Source organism: Jaculus jaculus, chromosome 13 (assembly GCF_020740685.1).
Source record: "Jaculus jaculus isolate mJacJac1 chromosome 13, mJacJac1.mat.Y.cur, whole genome shotgun sequence".
Classification (NCBI taxonomy): Eukaryota; Metazoa; Chordata; class Mammalia; order Rodentia; family Dipodidae; genus Jaculus; species Jaculus jaculus.
Genome location: NC_059114.1, coordinates 24130201 through 24147022, shown reverse-complemented (window position 1 = coordinate 24147022; position 16822 = coordinate 24130201). Strand labels below are relative to the sequence as shown.

Below are 16822 nucleotides of genomic sequence, written 5' to 3'. Positions count from 1 at the left end.
ATCTGGGTCCTTTGGCTTTGTAGGCAAGTACCTTAACTGCTAAGCCATCTCTTCAGTGCACCCTTAAAATTTGTTTAAATGTTTCTTTTTGTTGTTGTTGTTCATTTTTATTTATTTGAGAGTGACAGAGAGGGAGGGAAAGAATGGGCGCATCAGGGCTTCCAGCCACTGCAAACGAAGTCCAGACGCAGGCAACCCCCTTGTGCATCTGGCTAACGTGGGACCTGGGGAACCGAGCCTCGAACCGGGGTCCTTAGGCTTCACAGGCAGGCACTTAACCGCTAAGCCATCTCTCCAGCCCCCCTTTAAATTTTTATTGACAATTTCCATAATTATAGACAATAAACTATAATTACCTCCCCATCCTCACTTGCCCTCTCACGAATCCACCCTCTATCATATCCCCTCTCCCTCTCAATTAGTCTTTTATTTTGATGTCATCCTCTTTTCCTCCAACTATGAGCGTCTTATGTAGGTAGTGCCAGCCACTGCGAGGTCATAGATGTCCATTTTGCGTCTGGAAGAGTGCACTGTAAGCAGCCCTCTGGTCCAGACTTTTGCACAGATGTTATTTAAACTAGAAAGCAGGGCCGACCCTCCAAGCTAGACCTAGGCTTAGACTCTGGCTTGAGCGAGGGGTGGGTCCACACCTGAGCGAAAAAGGGGTTAAGGGTTCTTCTAGTGTGTGGCAACCTCAGGATGACCTGAATGGCTCCTGGGAACGAATGCGCTGGGAGAGTTCACCCTAAGGGTAGAATGCAGTATTAAAAAAAAAAAATGCGGCGGAGGTGGGGGTGGTGCTGCAGCGGAACTATATAGCCCAGAAGGCGGTGGGCGGGGCCAGGTTGGAGGGCGGGGCCCGTATTGTCCTCTCCGCGGGGCATGCCGGGAGCCCCGCCCCCAAGATGGCCTCTCACTGACAGTTGGCTGCTGAGCGGCGGAGGCGGATCTTGCTCTCAGGGCGGCGGCGGCGGCGGCGGCGGCGGCGGTGGTGGCAGTGGCAGGGCCGGGGTCTCTCCGGGGCCGAGGTGTAGGTGGTGGTGGGCAAAAAGAGATGGCGGCTAGGCACGCCTAGTGCGGAGCTGCGCCGCGACCCGGCTGCTGCCATGGGACGGTGAGGCGGCGTCTCCCCGGCCGGCGTCCGCGCTCCTTCCTCAGCGCCATCCCATCCTTCAGCCGGGGCCATGGGCTCGTCGGCGGCCGCGGCGGCTGCGGCTGCGGCGGCGGCGGCCGCGGACTCGGCGCAGTGGCTGTCGGTGAAGGAGGAGACCATCTTCCTGCACGACGGGCTGATCCGGGTCACCGATCTGGCCGAGCTGCCCAGCGAGATCCTCGGCGCACCGGAGGCCGCCGACACCGACCTGGAGGTGAGCGGAGGCTCCGGGGACCCCCTTCCTCCTTTCCACCCCTGCCATCGGGGAAAGGGGCTCGCTCACCGTGGGGTGCTCCGGGGGTTCGTGTGTGCATCGCCCTCGCAGATGTGTGGGCGCCGCCGGCGGGGTTGCTGGTCTGCAGACTGCGCGCTCCCGGGGCCGCGCGCCCGTCCGCCCGCCGGCCGGGGATGGCATCTGTGGGTTCGTTTTGCACGTCCCGACCCCTGGCATCTTATTAGAGCATCAGCCGGCACGGCCTGGATGCTCGGGAGGAGTCGTCGCCGCCTCCCTGCCTCGATCTCCCCTCCCCCTCCCCCACGCACCCCGGACCCACTTCCAGGGCACACCCAGGTTGCTTTGCTTTAGGGATCCCCCCCCATTTTAACGTTGCACACCCTCGCCCTCTGTGCCCTGTTATGTGTGGATGGTGTGTGCGCGCGTGTGTGTGCTCGCAGCTGCCTGGCCTCCCATAGGCAATCCAGCAACCCGTGTGCGTCGTGCCTCGGATTGACACCCAGCCTTTGTCAGTGAAGCAGGCGGTGTGGACAGCGAACCTGGGACGCTGCCGCCGCGCTAGCGAGGGAAGGGTCTCCGGCGCTTTAGGCCGCAGGCACGGGGGCGTCTAGAGCAGCCCAGGCTTGGGAGCCCTGGCAGGTGTAGCAGCCAGTCTCTGCTGTTGTGCCTCTGGCGCCGGGGAGGGCAGAAGGCGACCACATACGCCTGGTGGACGGGAACTTTCCACCGACTTCGCTGGGCTTCTCGTGTGCCTAGAAGTGGGAATATTGTCAGTGTCCCTTCATCCAGGCCGCGGGGTGCTGACACTGCTTCCCGTCGGTCAGCTCTGTGGCATGGCATTTCGGTGTGTAAGGTAGCAGGGGGTGTCATGCCAGTTCTTATTGTCGCAAGGAGGGCCCCCTGGGGTAGGGTGCTGAGAAAGGGGCCTACCTTCCGGCTGCCAACAGAACGCGAGAAATCTTTTGTGTTTTTGGTTTTCCCTGCACTTTGGCTTTCAGCAACGCGAGCATTTATAGAAATGGATTAAAATCCCATACTGTGTGTCTCTGGAAACAGCAGTGATCGTATGGCGTTAGCCGAGACTCTTGGACGTGCTTGAGATTCAGAGAGGGTCAACTGTATTTTTGTGCCTGGTTTTGAGGTTGATTCATCAGTTCCCTTTCGAGCTCTTAATTGACTTATTTTACATTCTAGTCACTAAAATACAGAAGATACACTTTGGTAGGGAATTCCTAAGGTGGAGTAATAATACAGTTGTGTGTATCAATTATGTTCTATAAAAAGCAAGGTGTGTCTATCTTATCTGCCTGCAAATTCAAGGGCTATGATGGTGGACATTTAATTGGCTTTCTTGTGTGTGAAAGGTGGGATCAGGATGCTCTTTGTTCCTTAGAGACTAATCTAAGTTCAAAGAACCAGACATGTTATTTGTATGCAATCTATGTAATTTATTTTTAGGATTGGAAATCATAGAATTATTTAAAATACCTAAGCTATTAAGTTGGCAGCCCTAAAATGTTTACTGTATATGTATTGAGTAAATCTGTCAGCTATTAGAGAATTATAAGAAACACTCTCTGACCAGATAGATTAATTTTTTTGAATTTGTGGTCAAACCTCTCCAGAACTAATATGTATATGAATGATAGACAGTTATGACTGGCCAGTAATGAGAACTCTTTCCTTTCTTCCCACCTGTTATAGAGGCTACACAGTTCAGGAGAATATTTTCTGGCTGCTAGACTTGTTTGTATGGTTGTATTTGCACTTAGTTATTTAAAAATATTCTGGGGCTGGGAGATGGCTCTGTGAGTAAAGTGCTTGCCTTGCAAGTATGAGGACTCGAGTAACATGAAATGCCAGGCATGGTGATCATGGTCCGTGCCTGTAATTCCAGGACTGGAGAGACAGGGAATCTCTGGGATTAACTGACCAGCTGGACTAGCTGTATTGTGAGCTCTAGGTTCAGTGACAGAACCTGTTCAAGAACAAGGTAGTGTTGGGTGTGGTGGCACGCACCTTTAATCTGGGCAGAGGTAGGAGGATTGTGGTGAGTTCCAGATTAACCTGAGACTACAGAGTTACTCCTAGGTCAGCCTGGGCTAAAGTGGGACTCTACCTCAAATCAAACAAACAAGGTAGAGAGTGACTGAAGAAGAATCATGATGTCGACTTTTGGCATACAAACACACATACATGCACACATACCACACACCCATTCATGCCAAAAGAAACCCACAATACTGACTAAAATGTATTTTATGAGTCAGGTGTTATCCTATTAGGTTGTCTAATGACTCTATAAAGTAACCCTTATTATTCATTGTAACAGTTGTTTGTATATATTGTATCATTGTGTGAATGAGGCAAGTAAAGAGCAGAGCCAACTAGGAAGTTTACTCAAAATCACATAGGCCTGAGCTTGGAAATCAACCCAGTTCTGTTCATTTCAAACACATAGGCTCGTGAGCATATAACTTTACTCTCTCCACATATGTGGGAGTTTGTGTGCTTTTTCTTTTTCTTTGGGATTTCTTGTTTTTTCGAGGTAGGGTCTCACTCTAGCCCAGGCTGACCTGGAATTCACTATGTAGTCTCAGGGTGTCCTTGAACTCAGGGCGATCCTCCTACCTCTGCCTCCCAAGTGCTGGGATTAAAGGCATGTGCCACCATGTCCGGCTTATTATTTTTTCTTTCTTTCTTTTAAAAAATATTTTTATTTTTATTTACTTATTTGAGAGAGCACAAGAGAGAAAGAGGCAGTCATGGAGTGAGAGCAAGAATAGGCGTGCCAGGGCCTCCCAGCCACTGAAAACAAAGTTCAGACGCATGCACCACCTTGTGCATTTGGCTTACATGGGTCCTGGGAATCGAACCGAGGTCCCTTGGCCCTACAGGCAAATGCCTTAACTGCTAAGCCATCTCTCCAGCCCATGTTTTTCTTTCTTTTTTTTTTTTCTTTCTTTTTTGGTTTTTCAGGATAGGGTTTTACTCTAGCTCAGGCTGGCCTGGAATTCACTATGGAGTCTCAGGGTGGCCTCGAACTCACAGCAATCCTTATACTTCTACCTCCTAACTGCTGGGATTAAAGGCGTGTGCCACCATGCCCTGCTCCATGTTTTTCTCTTTTAAAAAATTAATTAATTAATTTGCAAGCAAAGAAAGAAGAGAGGGAAGTGAGAAAGTGAACCATATGGCTGTTGGGCAAAGAGCATGCTATACAGAGAGGACAATAGGCGTAAAGGCCTTGAGAGGAAAGCATCCTTGCAGTGGTGGGAGCGCTGAACCCTTATCCAGGAAGCAGAGGAAGAGAAGAGAGAATGGGAGGTGGACCCTGTGGGGGGGTACTGATCAAGTACCAGCATTGTAAGGAAGGTCGTAGGTGCCACCATGTTCTGCTCAGTCTTTTCTTTTTTTATTAAAAAAATTTTTTTTTTTGCTGTCTTTTTAAAAATTTTTATTAGCATTTTCCATGATTATAAAAAAAAATCTCATGGTAATTCCCTCCCAACAGCCCCCATTATTTTAAAATATTTAAAAAATATTTTACTTATCTATGCTGGGCATGGTGGCACACGCCTTTAATCCCAACACTCAGGAGGCAGTGGTAGGAGGATCGCTGTGAGTTCGAGGCCAACCTGAGACTATATAGTGAGTTCCAGGTCAGCCTGGGCTAGAGTGAGACCCTACCTCGAAAGACCCCCCCCAAAAAAAAATTGTATTTATTTATTTGAAAGAGAGCAAAAGAGGCAGATAGATACATAGAGAGAAAGGGCATACTAGGTCTTCTAGCCACTGCAAATGAACTCCAGATACATGCATCATCTTGTGCATCTAGTTTATGTGGGTACTGGGTAATCAAACCTGGGTCCTTAGGTTTCACAAGTACCTTAATGTTAGCCATCTCTCCAGCCCAATTTTTTTTTTTTTTTTTTTTTTTTAGAAGTAGGGTCTCACTTTAGCCCAGGCTGACCTGGAATTCACAATGGAGTCTCAGGGTGGCCTCGAACCCACGGCGATCCTCCTACCTCTGCCTCCTGAGTGCTGGGATTAAAGGCGTGCGCCACCACAGCTGGCTTTCTCCAGCCCAATTTTAAAATATTTATTTATCTGCAAGCAAAGAGATAGAGAGAAGAGAGGGGGAGAGAGAGAAATAAATGGGTGTGTCAGAGCCTCTAGCTTCTGCAAACAAACTTCAATGCATGTGCCAACTTTTGCATCTGGCTTTATGTGGATACTGAGGAATCAAATCTGGGTCTTCAGACTTTGCAGGCAAGCACCTTAACTGCTGAGCCATCTCTCTGGCTTTATCCCCAGCATCACACATGTACACATATGTATGTGCGTGTGAATATACACACAATGACAAATATGTTGGTTTATTTATTTATTTTGTTTTGTCAAGATAGTGTCTTGTTCTAGCCCAGTCTGATCTGGCATTCACTATGTAGTCTTAGGGTGGCCTCGAACTCACATGGTCCTCCTACCTCTGCCTCCCAAGTGCTGGGATTAAAGGTGTATGTCCCAATGCCTGGATAAATATGTTGATTTAAAAGTATATTTATTTGAGAGAAACAGAGTATGTGTGTATGTGTAAGGTATACATCCTCATGCCTGGATAAATATGTTGATTTTAAAAATAATTATATTAGAGAAATTGAGAGTGAGTGAGTAAGTATGTGTGTGTGTGTGTAAGGTGTGCACCCCATGCCTGGTTAAATATGTTGATTTTAAAAAACATATTTATTAGAGAGAGAGAGAGACAGAGACAGAGTGTGTGTGTGTGTGTGTGTGTGTGCCCAGTAGAGATTTGTTTTTTTGGTTTTCGAGGTAGGGTTTCATTCTAGCCCAGGCTAACCTGGTATTTACTATGTAGTCTCAGGGTAGCCTTGAACTCATGGTGATTCCTCTACCTCTGCTTCCTGAGTGCTGGGATTAAAGACCTGTGCCACCATGCCTGGCATCAGTAGGGACTTGCCACTAGAAGCATGCACCACATTGTGCATCTGGCTTTATGTGGGTGGGTACTGGGAAATTGAACTTCAGACTGGCAGGCTTGGCAAGTATGCACCTTTAACCACTAAACCATCTCCCTGGCCCACAACTCAAAACATACTGATTTTTTTTTTTTTTTTTTTTGGTCTTTCAAGATAAGGTGTCACTCTAGCCCAGGCTGACCTGGAATTCACTATGTGGTCCCCAGGGAGGCCTTGAACTCACGATGATCCTCCTACCTCAGCCTCCCAAGTGCCAGGATTAAAGGCGTGTGCTACCATTCCTGGCTCAGTTTTCATTTTTAATTATCTATAAAGACTTTCTCCCCTCCCTCCCTCCCTCCCTCCCTCCCTCCCTCCCTCCCTCCCTCCCTCCCTCCCTCCCTCCCTCCCTCCCTCCCTCCCTCCCTCCCTCTCTCTCTCTCTTTCTTTCTTTCTTTCTTTCTTCTGGTTTAAAAAAGAGACTTCAATAGATTAAGAGGAGGAAAGAGAAGGAAATAGAGAGAGCTCTTGCCATGAGGAAGGCAAGAGGGGGTTAAAGTCCTCTTTCTCTCCTTTCTGAGTTACACACATTCCATACAAAGATTTAAACATGAATGATCCTGTCAGCTTTATTTGTGACTGCCTGGATCTGGAAAGAGTCCAGATGTCCATCACCAGGTGAATGGATAAACAAGTGTGGATTATCCGTGCAATGAACTGGCCAAGCATGGGCCTTCAATCTCAGCATTTGGGAGGCAGAGGTAGGAGGATTACTTTGAGTTCAATGCCAGCCTAGAATTGTAGAGTGAGTTCCAGGTCAGCCTGGGCTAGAGTGAGACCCTATCTCAAAAAAAAACAAAAACAAAAACAAAAAAAACCCAGCCAGGTGTGGTGGCGCATGCCTTTAATCCCAGCATTTGTGAGGCAGAGGTAGGAGGATTGCCATGAGTTCGAGGCCACCTTGAGACTCCATAGGGAATTCTTGGTCAGCCTGGGCTAGAGCAAGACCCTACCTCAGAAAGATAAAAATAAAAAAAATAAAGGGCTGGGCATGGTGGCGCACACCTTTAATCCCAGCACTTGGGAGGCAGAGGTAGGAGGATCACTGTGAGTTGTGAGTTCAAGGCTAGTCTGAGACTACATAGTGAATTCCAGGTCAGCCTGGACTAGAGTGAGACCCTACCTCAGAAAAAAAAACCCAAAAATAAATAAAAAGAAGAAAAGAAGAAGCAATGAACTGTTGATATTCAAAACATGTATTTATAGCAGATACAATACATGTTATAATGTTCCATTTCTGTGAAATTCTAGAAAATACAAACTACCTGTATATAAGGCTGCCTGGCTGTAAAGAGGTGGGCAGGGAAGAATGGGAGGGAAACTGTTAAAAATCTGATGAGACTTTTGGGGTGTAATTTCCTATTTTTGTTTAATTTTTATTTATTGATTTGAGAGAGACAGAGAGAGAGAGAATGGGCATGCCATGGCCTCCAGCCACTGCAAACAAACTCCAGACGCATGTGCCTCCTTTGTGCATCCGGATAACGTGGGTCCTGGGAAATCGAGCCTTGAACCAGGGTCTTTAGGCGTCACAGGCAAGGGCTTAACCACTAAGCCATCTCTCCAGCCCTATTTTTTTTAATGGGAGAGAGAGAGGGAGAATTGGCATGCCAGGACCTTCAGCCACTGCATTCGAACTCCAGATGCCTGTGCCACCTTGTACATATGTGCGAGCTTGTGTACTTGCATCATCTCTTGTGTGTCTGGCATATGTGGGACCTGGAGAGTTGAACATGTGTCCTTAGGCTTCCCAGGCAAGCATCATAACCACTAAGCCATCTCTCCAGCCTTTTATTTTATTTTTACTTATTTATTAGAGTCAGAGTAAGGGGGAGAGAGAAAGAGAAAGAAAGTGAGAATGGGCATGTCAGGGCTTCTAGCCACTGCAAAAGAACTCCAGATGTATGCACTACTATGTGCATCTAGTTTATGGGGGACCTGGAGAATCGAACCTGGGTCCTTAGGCTTTGCAGGCAAGTGCCTTAACTGCTAAGCCATCTCTCCAGCCCCGTTTTTTTTTTTTGTTTTTTGAGGTAGGGTCTTGCTGTAGCCCAGCTGACCAGGAATTCACTATGTAGTCTCAGGCTGGCCTTGAACTCAAGATGATTCTCTTACCTCTGCTTTCCAAGTCCTGGGATTAAAGACATGCACTACCATGCCCAGCCTGTTTATTTTTTTAAAGTATTTTATTTTTTTTTATTTATGAGAGAGAAAGAGAGAGAATGGGTGTGCCAGGGCCTCTAGCCATGGCAAACAAACTCCAGAGGCATATGCTAACATGTGTAGCTGGCTTACATGAGTATTGGGGAATTGAACCTGGGTCCTTAGGCATCACAGGCAAGTGCCTTAACCACCAAACCATCTCACCAGCACAAAATTCTGTACTTTTGAACATGTCGGCTTGTTGTATGGCAATTATACCTTAATAAGCAAACAAAATCTACACATGCCCAGAATGTTTGCGGGGACTGTTTAGGAAACAAGCCGTCTCAGCAGGGGTTTTATATGCTGTTTGTTTTGCTTGTAAGATAAAAGCATTTGGGTTTGAAGCTGCTCATCCCAAACAGCCAAGTCTTTGAGTCCTCACCACACACTCACATGGAACCTGTAAGATGACATTTAAATTTATGTTGAGTGGCTTTAGGAGGGTACCACTAGCCTGCTTAGCCTTTGTTGAAGTCCTTTGGAAAGTTCAGAATTGAACTTATAGAATTCTGGATTCTAGATTTGTTAATAAATAAGTGAATACACTATCATTATTTGCCAGTAGTTTTTCTTTCCTTCTTTTCCCTCCTCTCTTCTTTTCCCCTTTCTTCCCTTCCCCCCTTTCTCTTTCTTTGGAGGCAGGGCTTCATTCCAGGCTGATCTGGAACTAAGTCTGTAGGCCAGGCTCACCTCAAACTCAGGATGTTTCTCCTACCTCATTCTCCTGAGTGCTGGGATTAAAAGCATGCCTAACTCATCCAGTAGTTTTTTTTTTTTGTTGTTGTTGTTGTTTTGAGGTAGTGTCTCACTCTAGCTCAGGCTGACCCGCAATTCACTCGGTAGTCTCAGGATGGCCTTGAACTCATGGCAATCCTCCTACCTCTGCCTCCTGAGTGCTGGGATTAAAGGTGTGTGGCACCACGCCCGGCGTTTTTTTAAATTTATTAGACAGAGGGGGAGGGAGAGAGAATGGGTGCACCAGGGCCTTTAGCCATTGCAAATGAACTCCAGATGCATGTGCCATCTTGTGTATCTGGCTTACGGGGATCTGGGAAATCAATCCTGTGTCCTTAAGCTTCACAGGCAAGCACCTTAACCACTAAACCATCTCTCTAGCCCAGTTTTTGTGTGTTTAAAAAATTTATTTATTTATTTATTTGAGAGAGAGACAGTATGGGCCTGCTAGGGCCTCCTGCCATTGCAAACACACTCTAGCTACATGTTCTACTTTGTGTATCTGTCTAATGTGGGTACTGGGGAATTGAACCCAGGCCGTCAGGCCTTGCAAGTGAGCATGTTTAACTGCTGAGTCATCTCTCTTGCCCTCCTCCATTAGTTTTTCCCAGTATATGGTGGTTGAGCACTGGAATAATCACTGAATTGTGGCTCAGTGTTCCATGATCTTGGATTAAAGTCTTCATAAACTATAGCACTATAAAGTGAGGCAAAGTGGGCGAGGACTATGGGAAGCAGCACTGCCTAGAGTTTAAAGTCACTTTTTCTTTTTCTGGTTCTTGAGACAGGATATCATGTAGTTCACATGGCCTTGAACTGCCTATGTAGGCAAGGATCACTTTGAACTTCTGATCATGCCTCTACCTCCTGAGTACAAGTTACAGATGTGTACCATGGCACCTGGATTGGTACATTTCAGCCACTATCTAACATATTTTTTTTTAACTTTATTTTATTTGACAGAGAGAGATAGTGAGTGAGAGAGATGTGGAGAGAATGGGCATGCCAGGGTCTTCAGCTGCTGCAAACAAATTCCAGACGTGTGCACCACCATGTGCACCTGACTTACATGGGTCCTGGGGAATTGATCCTGGGTCCCATGGTTTACAGGCAAGCAAGCACTGTAACTGCTAAGCCATCTCGCCACCCCCACATAGCATATTTCATGGTGGCTTTGTGCTAAACATCTCATATTCATTATCTCCTTCTCTCTCTCTCTTTTAATCTTTTTTATTTTTTTGGTTTTTTGAGGTAGAGTCTCACTCTGTTCCAAGCTGACTTGGAATTAAATAGGTAGTCTCAGGGTGTCTCAAACTCATGGTGATCCTCATACCTCTGCCTCCTGAGTGCTGGAATTAAAGGCATGTGCCACCATCCCTGGCTCTCTTTCTTTCTCTCTCTCTCTCTCTTTTTTTTTTTTATTGAGGTATGGTCTTACTCTAGCCCAGGCCGACCTGGAATTCACTATGGAGTCTCAGGGTGGCCTCCAACTCACAGTGATCCTCCTACTTCTGCCTCTAAATGCTGGGACTCAAAGGCATGTGCCAAACGCCAGGCTTCCACTGTCTCTTTTAATCCTCACAAAAGCCTTATGAGATTGGCTATTATTATGCTTTCAAAAATTGAGTAATTCACGGGGGGGGCAGGTATTACCATGGAATATTTTTTATAATTATGGAAAATGTTAATAAAAATTGTGAAAATAAAAAATAAATAAATTAATTTTAAAAAATTGAGTAATTCCTTTAATCCCAGCACTCGGGAGGCAGAAGTAGGAGGATCACCGTGAGTTCGAGACACCCTGAGGCTACATAGTTAATTCCAGGTCAGCCTGGACCACAGCGAGACCCTACCTCAAAAAACCAAAAAACAAAAAAATTTTTTTTGATTAATATATGTGTGTGCACAGGGTTTGGGTAGGGTATGCTAGGGTCTTTTTCTGCTGCAAACAAACTCTAGGTGTGTGCACCACTTTGTGCATCTGGCTTTATGTTTATTCTAAGGAATAAACCAAGCCAGCAGGCTTTGATAGCAAGCACCCTTAAATATTGAGGCATTTCTCCAACCTGATCACCCTCCCCCTTCCCCCTCCCCCATGTAGGATTTCACTCTAGTTCAGGCTGACCTGGAATTCAGTATGTAGTCTCAGGGTAGCCTCCAACTCTCAGTAATCCTCCTACCTGAGTGCTGGGATTAAAGGTGTGCACCATCATGCCTGGCTTGATTTTTTTTTTTCAAAGATTTATTTGACACAGAGAGAAAGAGTGAAAATTGGTGCACCAGGACTTCTAGCCACTGCAAATGAACTCCAGACCCATGTGCCACCATGTGCATCTGGCTTACATGGCACCTAGAGAATTGAACCTGGGTCCATAGGCTTTGTAGGCATGCACCTTAACTGCCAAATCATTTCTCCAGCCGAAATATATATGTTTGTATATTTTTTAATTTAAAATTATTATTATTATTATTTTAGTTTTTTGAGGTAGGGTATCACTGTAGCCCAGGCTGACCTGGAATCCTGGAATTCACTATGTAGTCTCAGGGTGGCTACCTCTTCCTCCCAAGTGCTGAGATTAAAGGCATGGACCACCATGCCTAGTGGAAATTATTTTTATTTTTATTTATTTGAGAGAAGAAGAGGCAGAGAGAGGAGGGAGAGAGACAGAGAATGGGTACACTAGGGCATCTAGCCACTGCAAACTCCAGATGCATGCACTACCTTGTGCATCTGGCTTACATGGGTCCTGAGGAATTGAACGTAGGTCCTTTGGCTTTGTAGGCAAGCACCTTAACTGCTAAACCATCTCTCCAGCCCCTATATTTTACTTTTATTATTTGAAAGTGAGAAAGCCAGGTGTGGTGGCGCATGCCTTTAATCCTAGCACTTGGGAGGCAGAGGTAGGTGGATCATTGAGTTTGAGGCCAGTCTGAGACTACATAGTGAATCCCAGGTCTGCCTGTGCTAGAGAGTGAGACCCTACCTCGAAAAATGGAAAAAAAAAAAAAAGGAGGGTTGATGTGGCTTAGTTGGTTAGGCCATTGCATAGCATACATGAGGCCCTGGGTTTGATCCCTAGCACTGCATAAATTGTTCATGTAATCCCAACACTCTGGGAAGTTTAAGGCCATCTCTGGCTACATAATGAATTCAAGGCCAGCTAGGAATCTTGGAAAAACTAACAAATAATAAAAAGGGATAATAGCTGGGCTTCGTGTATGTTATAACTCCATCTTTTATTTTTATTTTTAGTTATTTATTTGAGAGTGAGAGAGAGAGAGAGAGAGAGAGAGAGAAGGAGGGAGGGAGAGAGAGAGAGGGAATGGGCGTGCCAGGGCCTCCAGCCACTGCAAACGCACTCCAGATGCGTGCGCTCCCTTGTGCATCTGGCTAATGTGGGTCCTGGGGAATAGAGCTTTGAACTGGGGTCCTTAGGCTTCACAGGCAAGCGCTTAACCGCTAAACCATCTCTCCAGCCCATAACTCCATCTTTTGGAAGGCTAAGGCAGGAGGATTTCATGAGCCAGCCTAGGCTATAGATTGAGATCCTGTGTCACCATCCTTTCCTCTAACCAAATGTATTGAATCTTTTTTTCCCTTTTTTTATTTTTTCAATTTACATATAAAAATATTTTACATAAGCTATAGTCTTGTATCCCTTCACCTCCAGTCCCCATTTCCCTGAGGACCCTCCTCAGTAGAGTCCTTGGGGTTCACTGTGGTGTAGTTAGGGCCTCTGTTATTTTCGGGGGGGAGCTGTACCTTCGGATATTTCTACCCACTCAGTGACTCTTACAATCTTCTCACCCCCCTGTATTGAATCTTTTAAAATTATTTTTATTTTGTAAAAATAGTTTATTTTTACTTATTAATTTTTAAAAAAATCTATTAGCATTTTCCATGATTATAAAAAAATATCCCATGGTAATTCCCTCCCTCCCCCCCCCCACTTTCCCCTTTGAAATTCCATTCTCCATCATACTACCTCCCCATCTCAATCATTGTACTTACATATATACAATATCAACCTATTAAGTATCCTCCTCCCTTCCTTTCTCTTTCGCTTATGTCTCCTTTTTAACTTACTGGCCTCTGCTACTAAGTATTTTCATTCTCACGCAGAAGACCAATCATCTGTAGCTAGGATCCACATATGAGAGAGAGAGAACATGTGGCGCTTTACTTATTAATTTTTAAAATTATATATATTTATTTATTTGAGAGAGAGAGAATGGGCATGCCATGGCTTCCAGCCACTGCAGATGAACTCCAGATGCATGCGCCCCCTTGTGCATCTGGCTTATGTGGGCCCTAGAGAGTTGAACCAGGATCCTTTGGCTTTGCAGGCAAATGCTTTAACTGCTAAGTCATCTTTCCAGCTCTATTTTTATTTATTTTATTTTATTTTTTATTTTTTTTACTTGAGAAAGAGGAAGGTAGAGAGAGAATGGCATGTCTGAGCCTCCAGCCACTGCAAATAAACTCCAGGTGCATGTTTCACCTTGTGCATCTGGCTTACGTGGGTCCTGAGGAATTGAACCTAGGTCCTTTGGCTTTTTAGGCAAGTGCCTTAACTGCTAAGCCATCTCTCTAGCCATGTATGTATGTATGTGTGTTTGTGTATTTTTGTTGTTGTTGTTTGTTTTTTTTATTTTTCAAGGTAGGGTCTCACTCTAGCCCAGGCTGAACTGGACTTTACTATGTAGTCTCAGGGTGGCTTTGAACTTTAGTGATCCTTTTACCTCTGCTTCCTGAGTGCTGGGATTAAAGGCGTGTGCCACCATGCCTGGCTTTTTAAATGTTTTCTTCTTATTTTATTTATTTATTTGACAGAGAAAGAGGGAGAGAGAGAGAATGGGCTTGCCAGGGCCTCCAGCCACTCCAAACAAACTTCAGATGCATGTGTCCCCTTGTGCATATGGGTAATGTGGGTCCTGGGGAATCAAAACTGTGTCCTTCGGCTTTGCAGGCAAATACCTTAACAACTAAGCCATCCCTCCAGCCCTTGTTTATTATTATAATTATAATAATTATTATTATTATTTTGGTTTTTCAAGGTAGGGTCTCATTCTAGTACAGAATGACCTGGAACTCACTATGTAGTCTCAAGGTGGCCTCGAACTCATGGTGATTCACCCACCTCTGCCTCCCAAGTGCTGGGATTAAAGGCATGTGCCACCACACCCGGCCCTTGTTTTGTTTTTTTGAGGTGGGATCTCACTCTAACACAGGCTGGACTGGAACTTACTATGTAGTGTCAGGGTGGCCTTGAACTCATGGTGATCCTCAACCTCTGTCCACTAAACATTGGGTGGGATAAAAGGCATGAGCCACCACACCTGGCTTCCAGCCCTATGTTTTATTACGGTTTTTCTTATGGAATGCTTCACAAATTTGCATGTCATCCTTGTGCAGAGGCCATACTAATCTTCTGTGTATTGTTACAATTGTTTAGTGTATGTGCTGTCAAAGCGAGCACTGTATTAAGTCTTTTTTTCCCCCGAGGTAGGGTCTCATGTAAGCCTGGGCTGACCTGGAAATCACTGTGTAGTCTCAGGGTGGTCTTGAACTCTCGGCAGTTCTCCTACCTGTGCCTCCTGAGTGCCGGGATTAAAGGTATGTACCACCATGCCCAGCTAAATCTAAAAAAACTATATATATAATATATGTATATATATTGATTTTTCTAGGTAGTGTTTCCTGGAATTCACCATGTAGTCTCAGGGTGACCTCGAACTCACAGTGATCCTTAGGAGGCCACCCTGAGACTACATGGTGAATTCCAGGTCAGCCTGGGCTAGAGTGAGACCCTACCTCAAAAAAACAACAAAAATTAAAAAAAAAAAATTTATCTGCAAGTAGATAGAAACAAAAGAGAGACAGAGAGAATGGACGCACCAGGGCTTCCAGCTGTTGCAAATGAACTCCAGATGAATGCACCACATTGTGCATCTGGCTTTATGTGGGTACTAGGGAATCAAACTCAAGTTGTTAGTTTTCGTAGACAAATGCCTTAATGCTGAGCCATCTCTCTGGTGCTTGTATTGTTTTATAAGGTACTGTTTTGCAATGTTTCTGGAAAGTTATTTTATGCATAGTCACTGTAAATGAAAGCCAACTAGCCCATCTGCAATTTTTTTTTTTTCCTAGCAGCAGAGATAGACTTAATTTGTTTTATTTATTTGAGTGATCTCCCTTGTAATTTTCTTCCTTTCTAACTCATTTGCAATATGGTTAAGTAGAGAAGATAATGGCTAGTGTTCATTTTGATTTTCCTCCAATTGTATGTCTAAAGCCTTACTAAATAAGTCAGATTTGATTATTATCTGTCTTTTGGCTTCCATGTTGACGGTCATAAAACATTACCTGTTGGCTAGGGCTCCTGGGTGGGTTGTCTGTCATGCACCTGTTCCCTCCTGCATCATAAGGTATCTTTGGAGATAACTAGGAAAGAATGGTCGATTCCCCAAAGTGACTTATGCTTTCTCCTCCCTCTCCTGTTTTCTGTCTTCTGCAGTGGTGGTTGTGGGGTGAACACAGGAATATGCAGTCTGCTTCACACGTTTAGTCAGTGGTGCTGATAAGTGTAAACAACAACAGGTGATCAACTGCCCTATAAGTGAATAGCTATTTCAGGAGTGGAGACTGCAGAAATTTTGTAGTGGATACTTTGATCCCACATTTCTTGGGGTGTGAAGGGGTTCTTGAGACAGGGTTTCACTCTGACCCAGGCTCACTAGGAATTTTTTATAGGCCAGGCTGACTTAGAACACACTTTTATCTCTCTACCTTAAGCTCCCCAGTAGTGGGCTTATAATAGGCATGAGCCACCACACCTGGATTTAAAAAAATTTTTTTTTATTGACAATTTCTACACTTACAAACAGTAAACCATAATTTCCTCCCCTCCCCCACTTTCCCCTTCACAACTACACTCTCTGTCATATCCCCTCCCCCTCTCTGTTAGACTCTCTTTTATTTTTATGTCATCATCTTTTTCTCCTATTATGAGGGTCTTGTGAAGGTATTGCTAGGCATTGCAAGGTCATGGATATCGAGGACAATTTCTTTTTTATTTATTTAAATTTTTTTGTTGTTGTTTATTTTTATTCTTTTATTTGAGAGCAACAGAGATAGAAAGAGGCAGAGAGAGAGAGAATGGGCACACCAGGGCTTCCAGCCACTACAAACGAACTCCAGACGCATGTGCCCCCTTGTGCATCTGGCTAACGTGGGTCCTGGGGAATCGAGCCTCGAACCAGGGTCCTTAGGCTTCACAGGCAAGCGCTTAACCACTAGGCCATCTCTCCAGCCCATCCAGCCCTCTTTTTTATTAACAACTTTCATGATCATAAACAATATCCCATGGTCATGCCCTCCCTCCCCCCCACTTTCCCCTTTGAAACTCCATTTTCCATCATATCCCCTCCTCCTCTTAGTTAGTCTCTCTTTTATTT

General features: G+C 45.2%; 1 protein-coding gene and 1 non-coding gene across 4 annotated transcripts in view; one reads left to right on the top strand and one right to left on the bottom strand.

Annotated features, from left to right (window-relative positions):
• Window positions 1-1184: 1184 nt before the first annotated feature.
• Hectd4 (HECT domain E3 ubiquitin protein ligase 4) overlaps window positions 1185-16822 on the top strand; it is a 227454-nt gene continuing 211816 nt past the window's right edge. For all 3 annotated transcript variants that reach the window (XM_045132394.1, XM_045132393.1, XM_045132392.1), the window contains exon 1: window positions 1185-1367. In XM_045132394.1, the coding sequence (XP_044988329.1) occupies window positions 1185-1367 (183 nt within the window). The remainder of the gene's footprint in view (window positions 1368-16822) is intronic.
• On the bottom strand, window positions 14736-14844 carry LOC123454318. Its single transcript, XR_006633300.1, has one exon. It is a non-coding gene; the product is annotated as a U6 spliceosomal RNA (small nuclear RNA).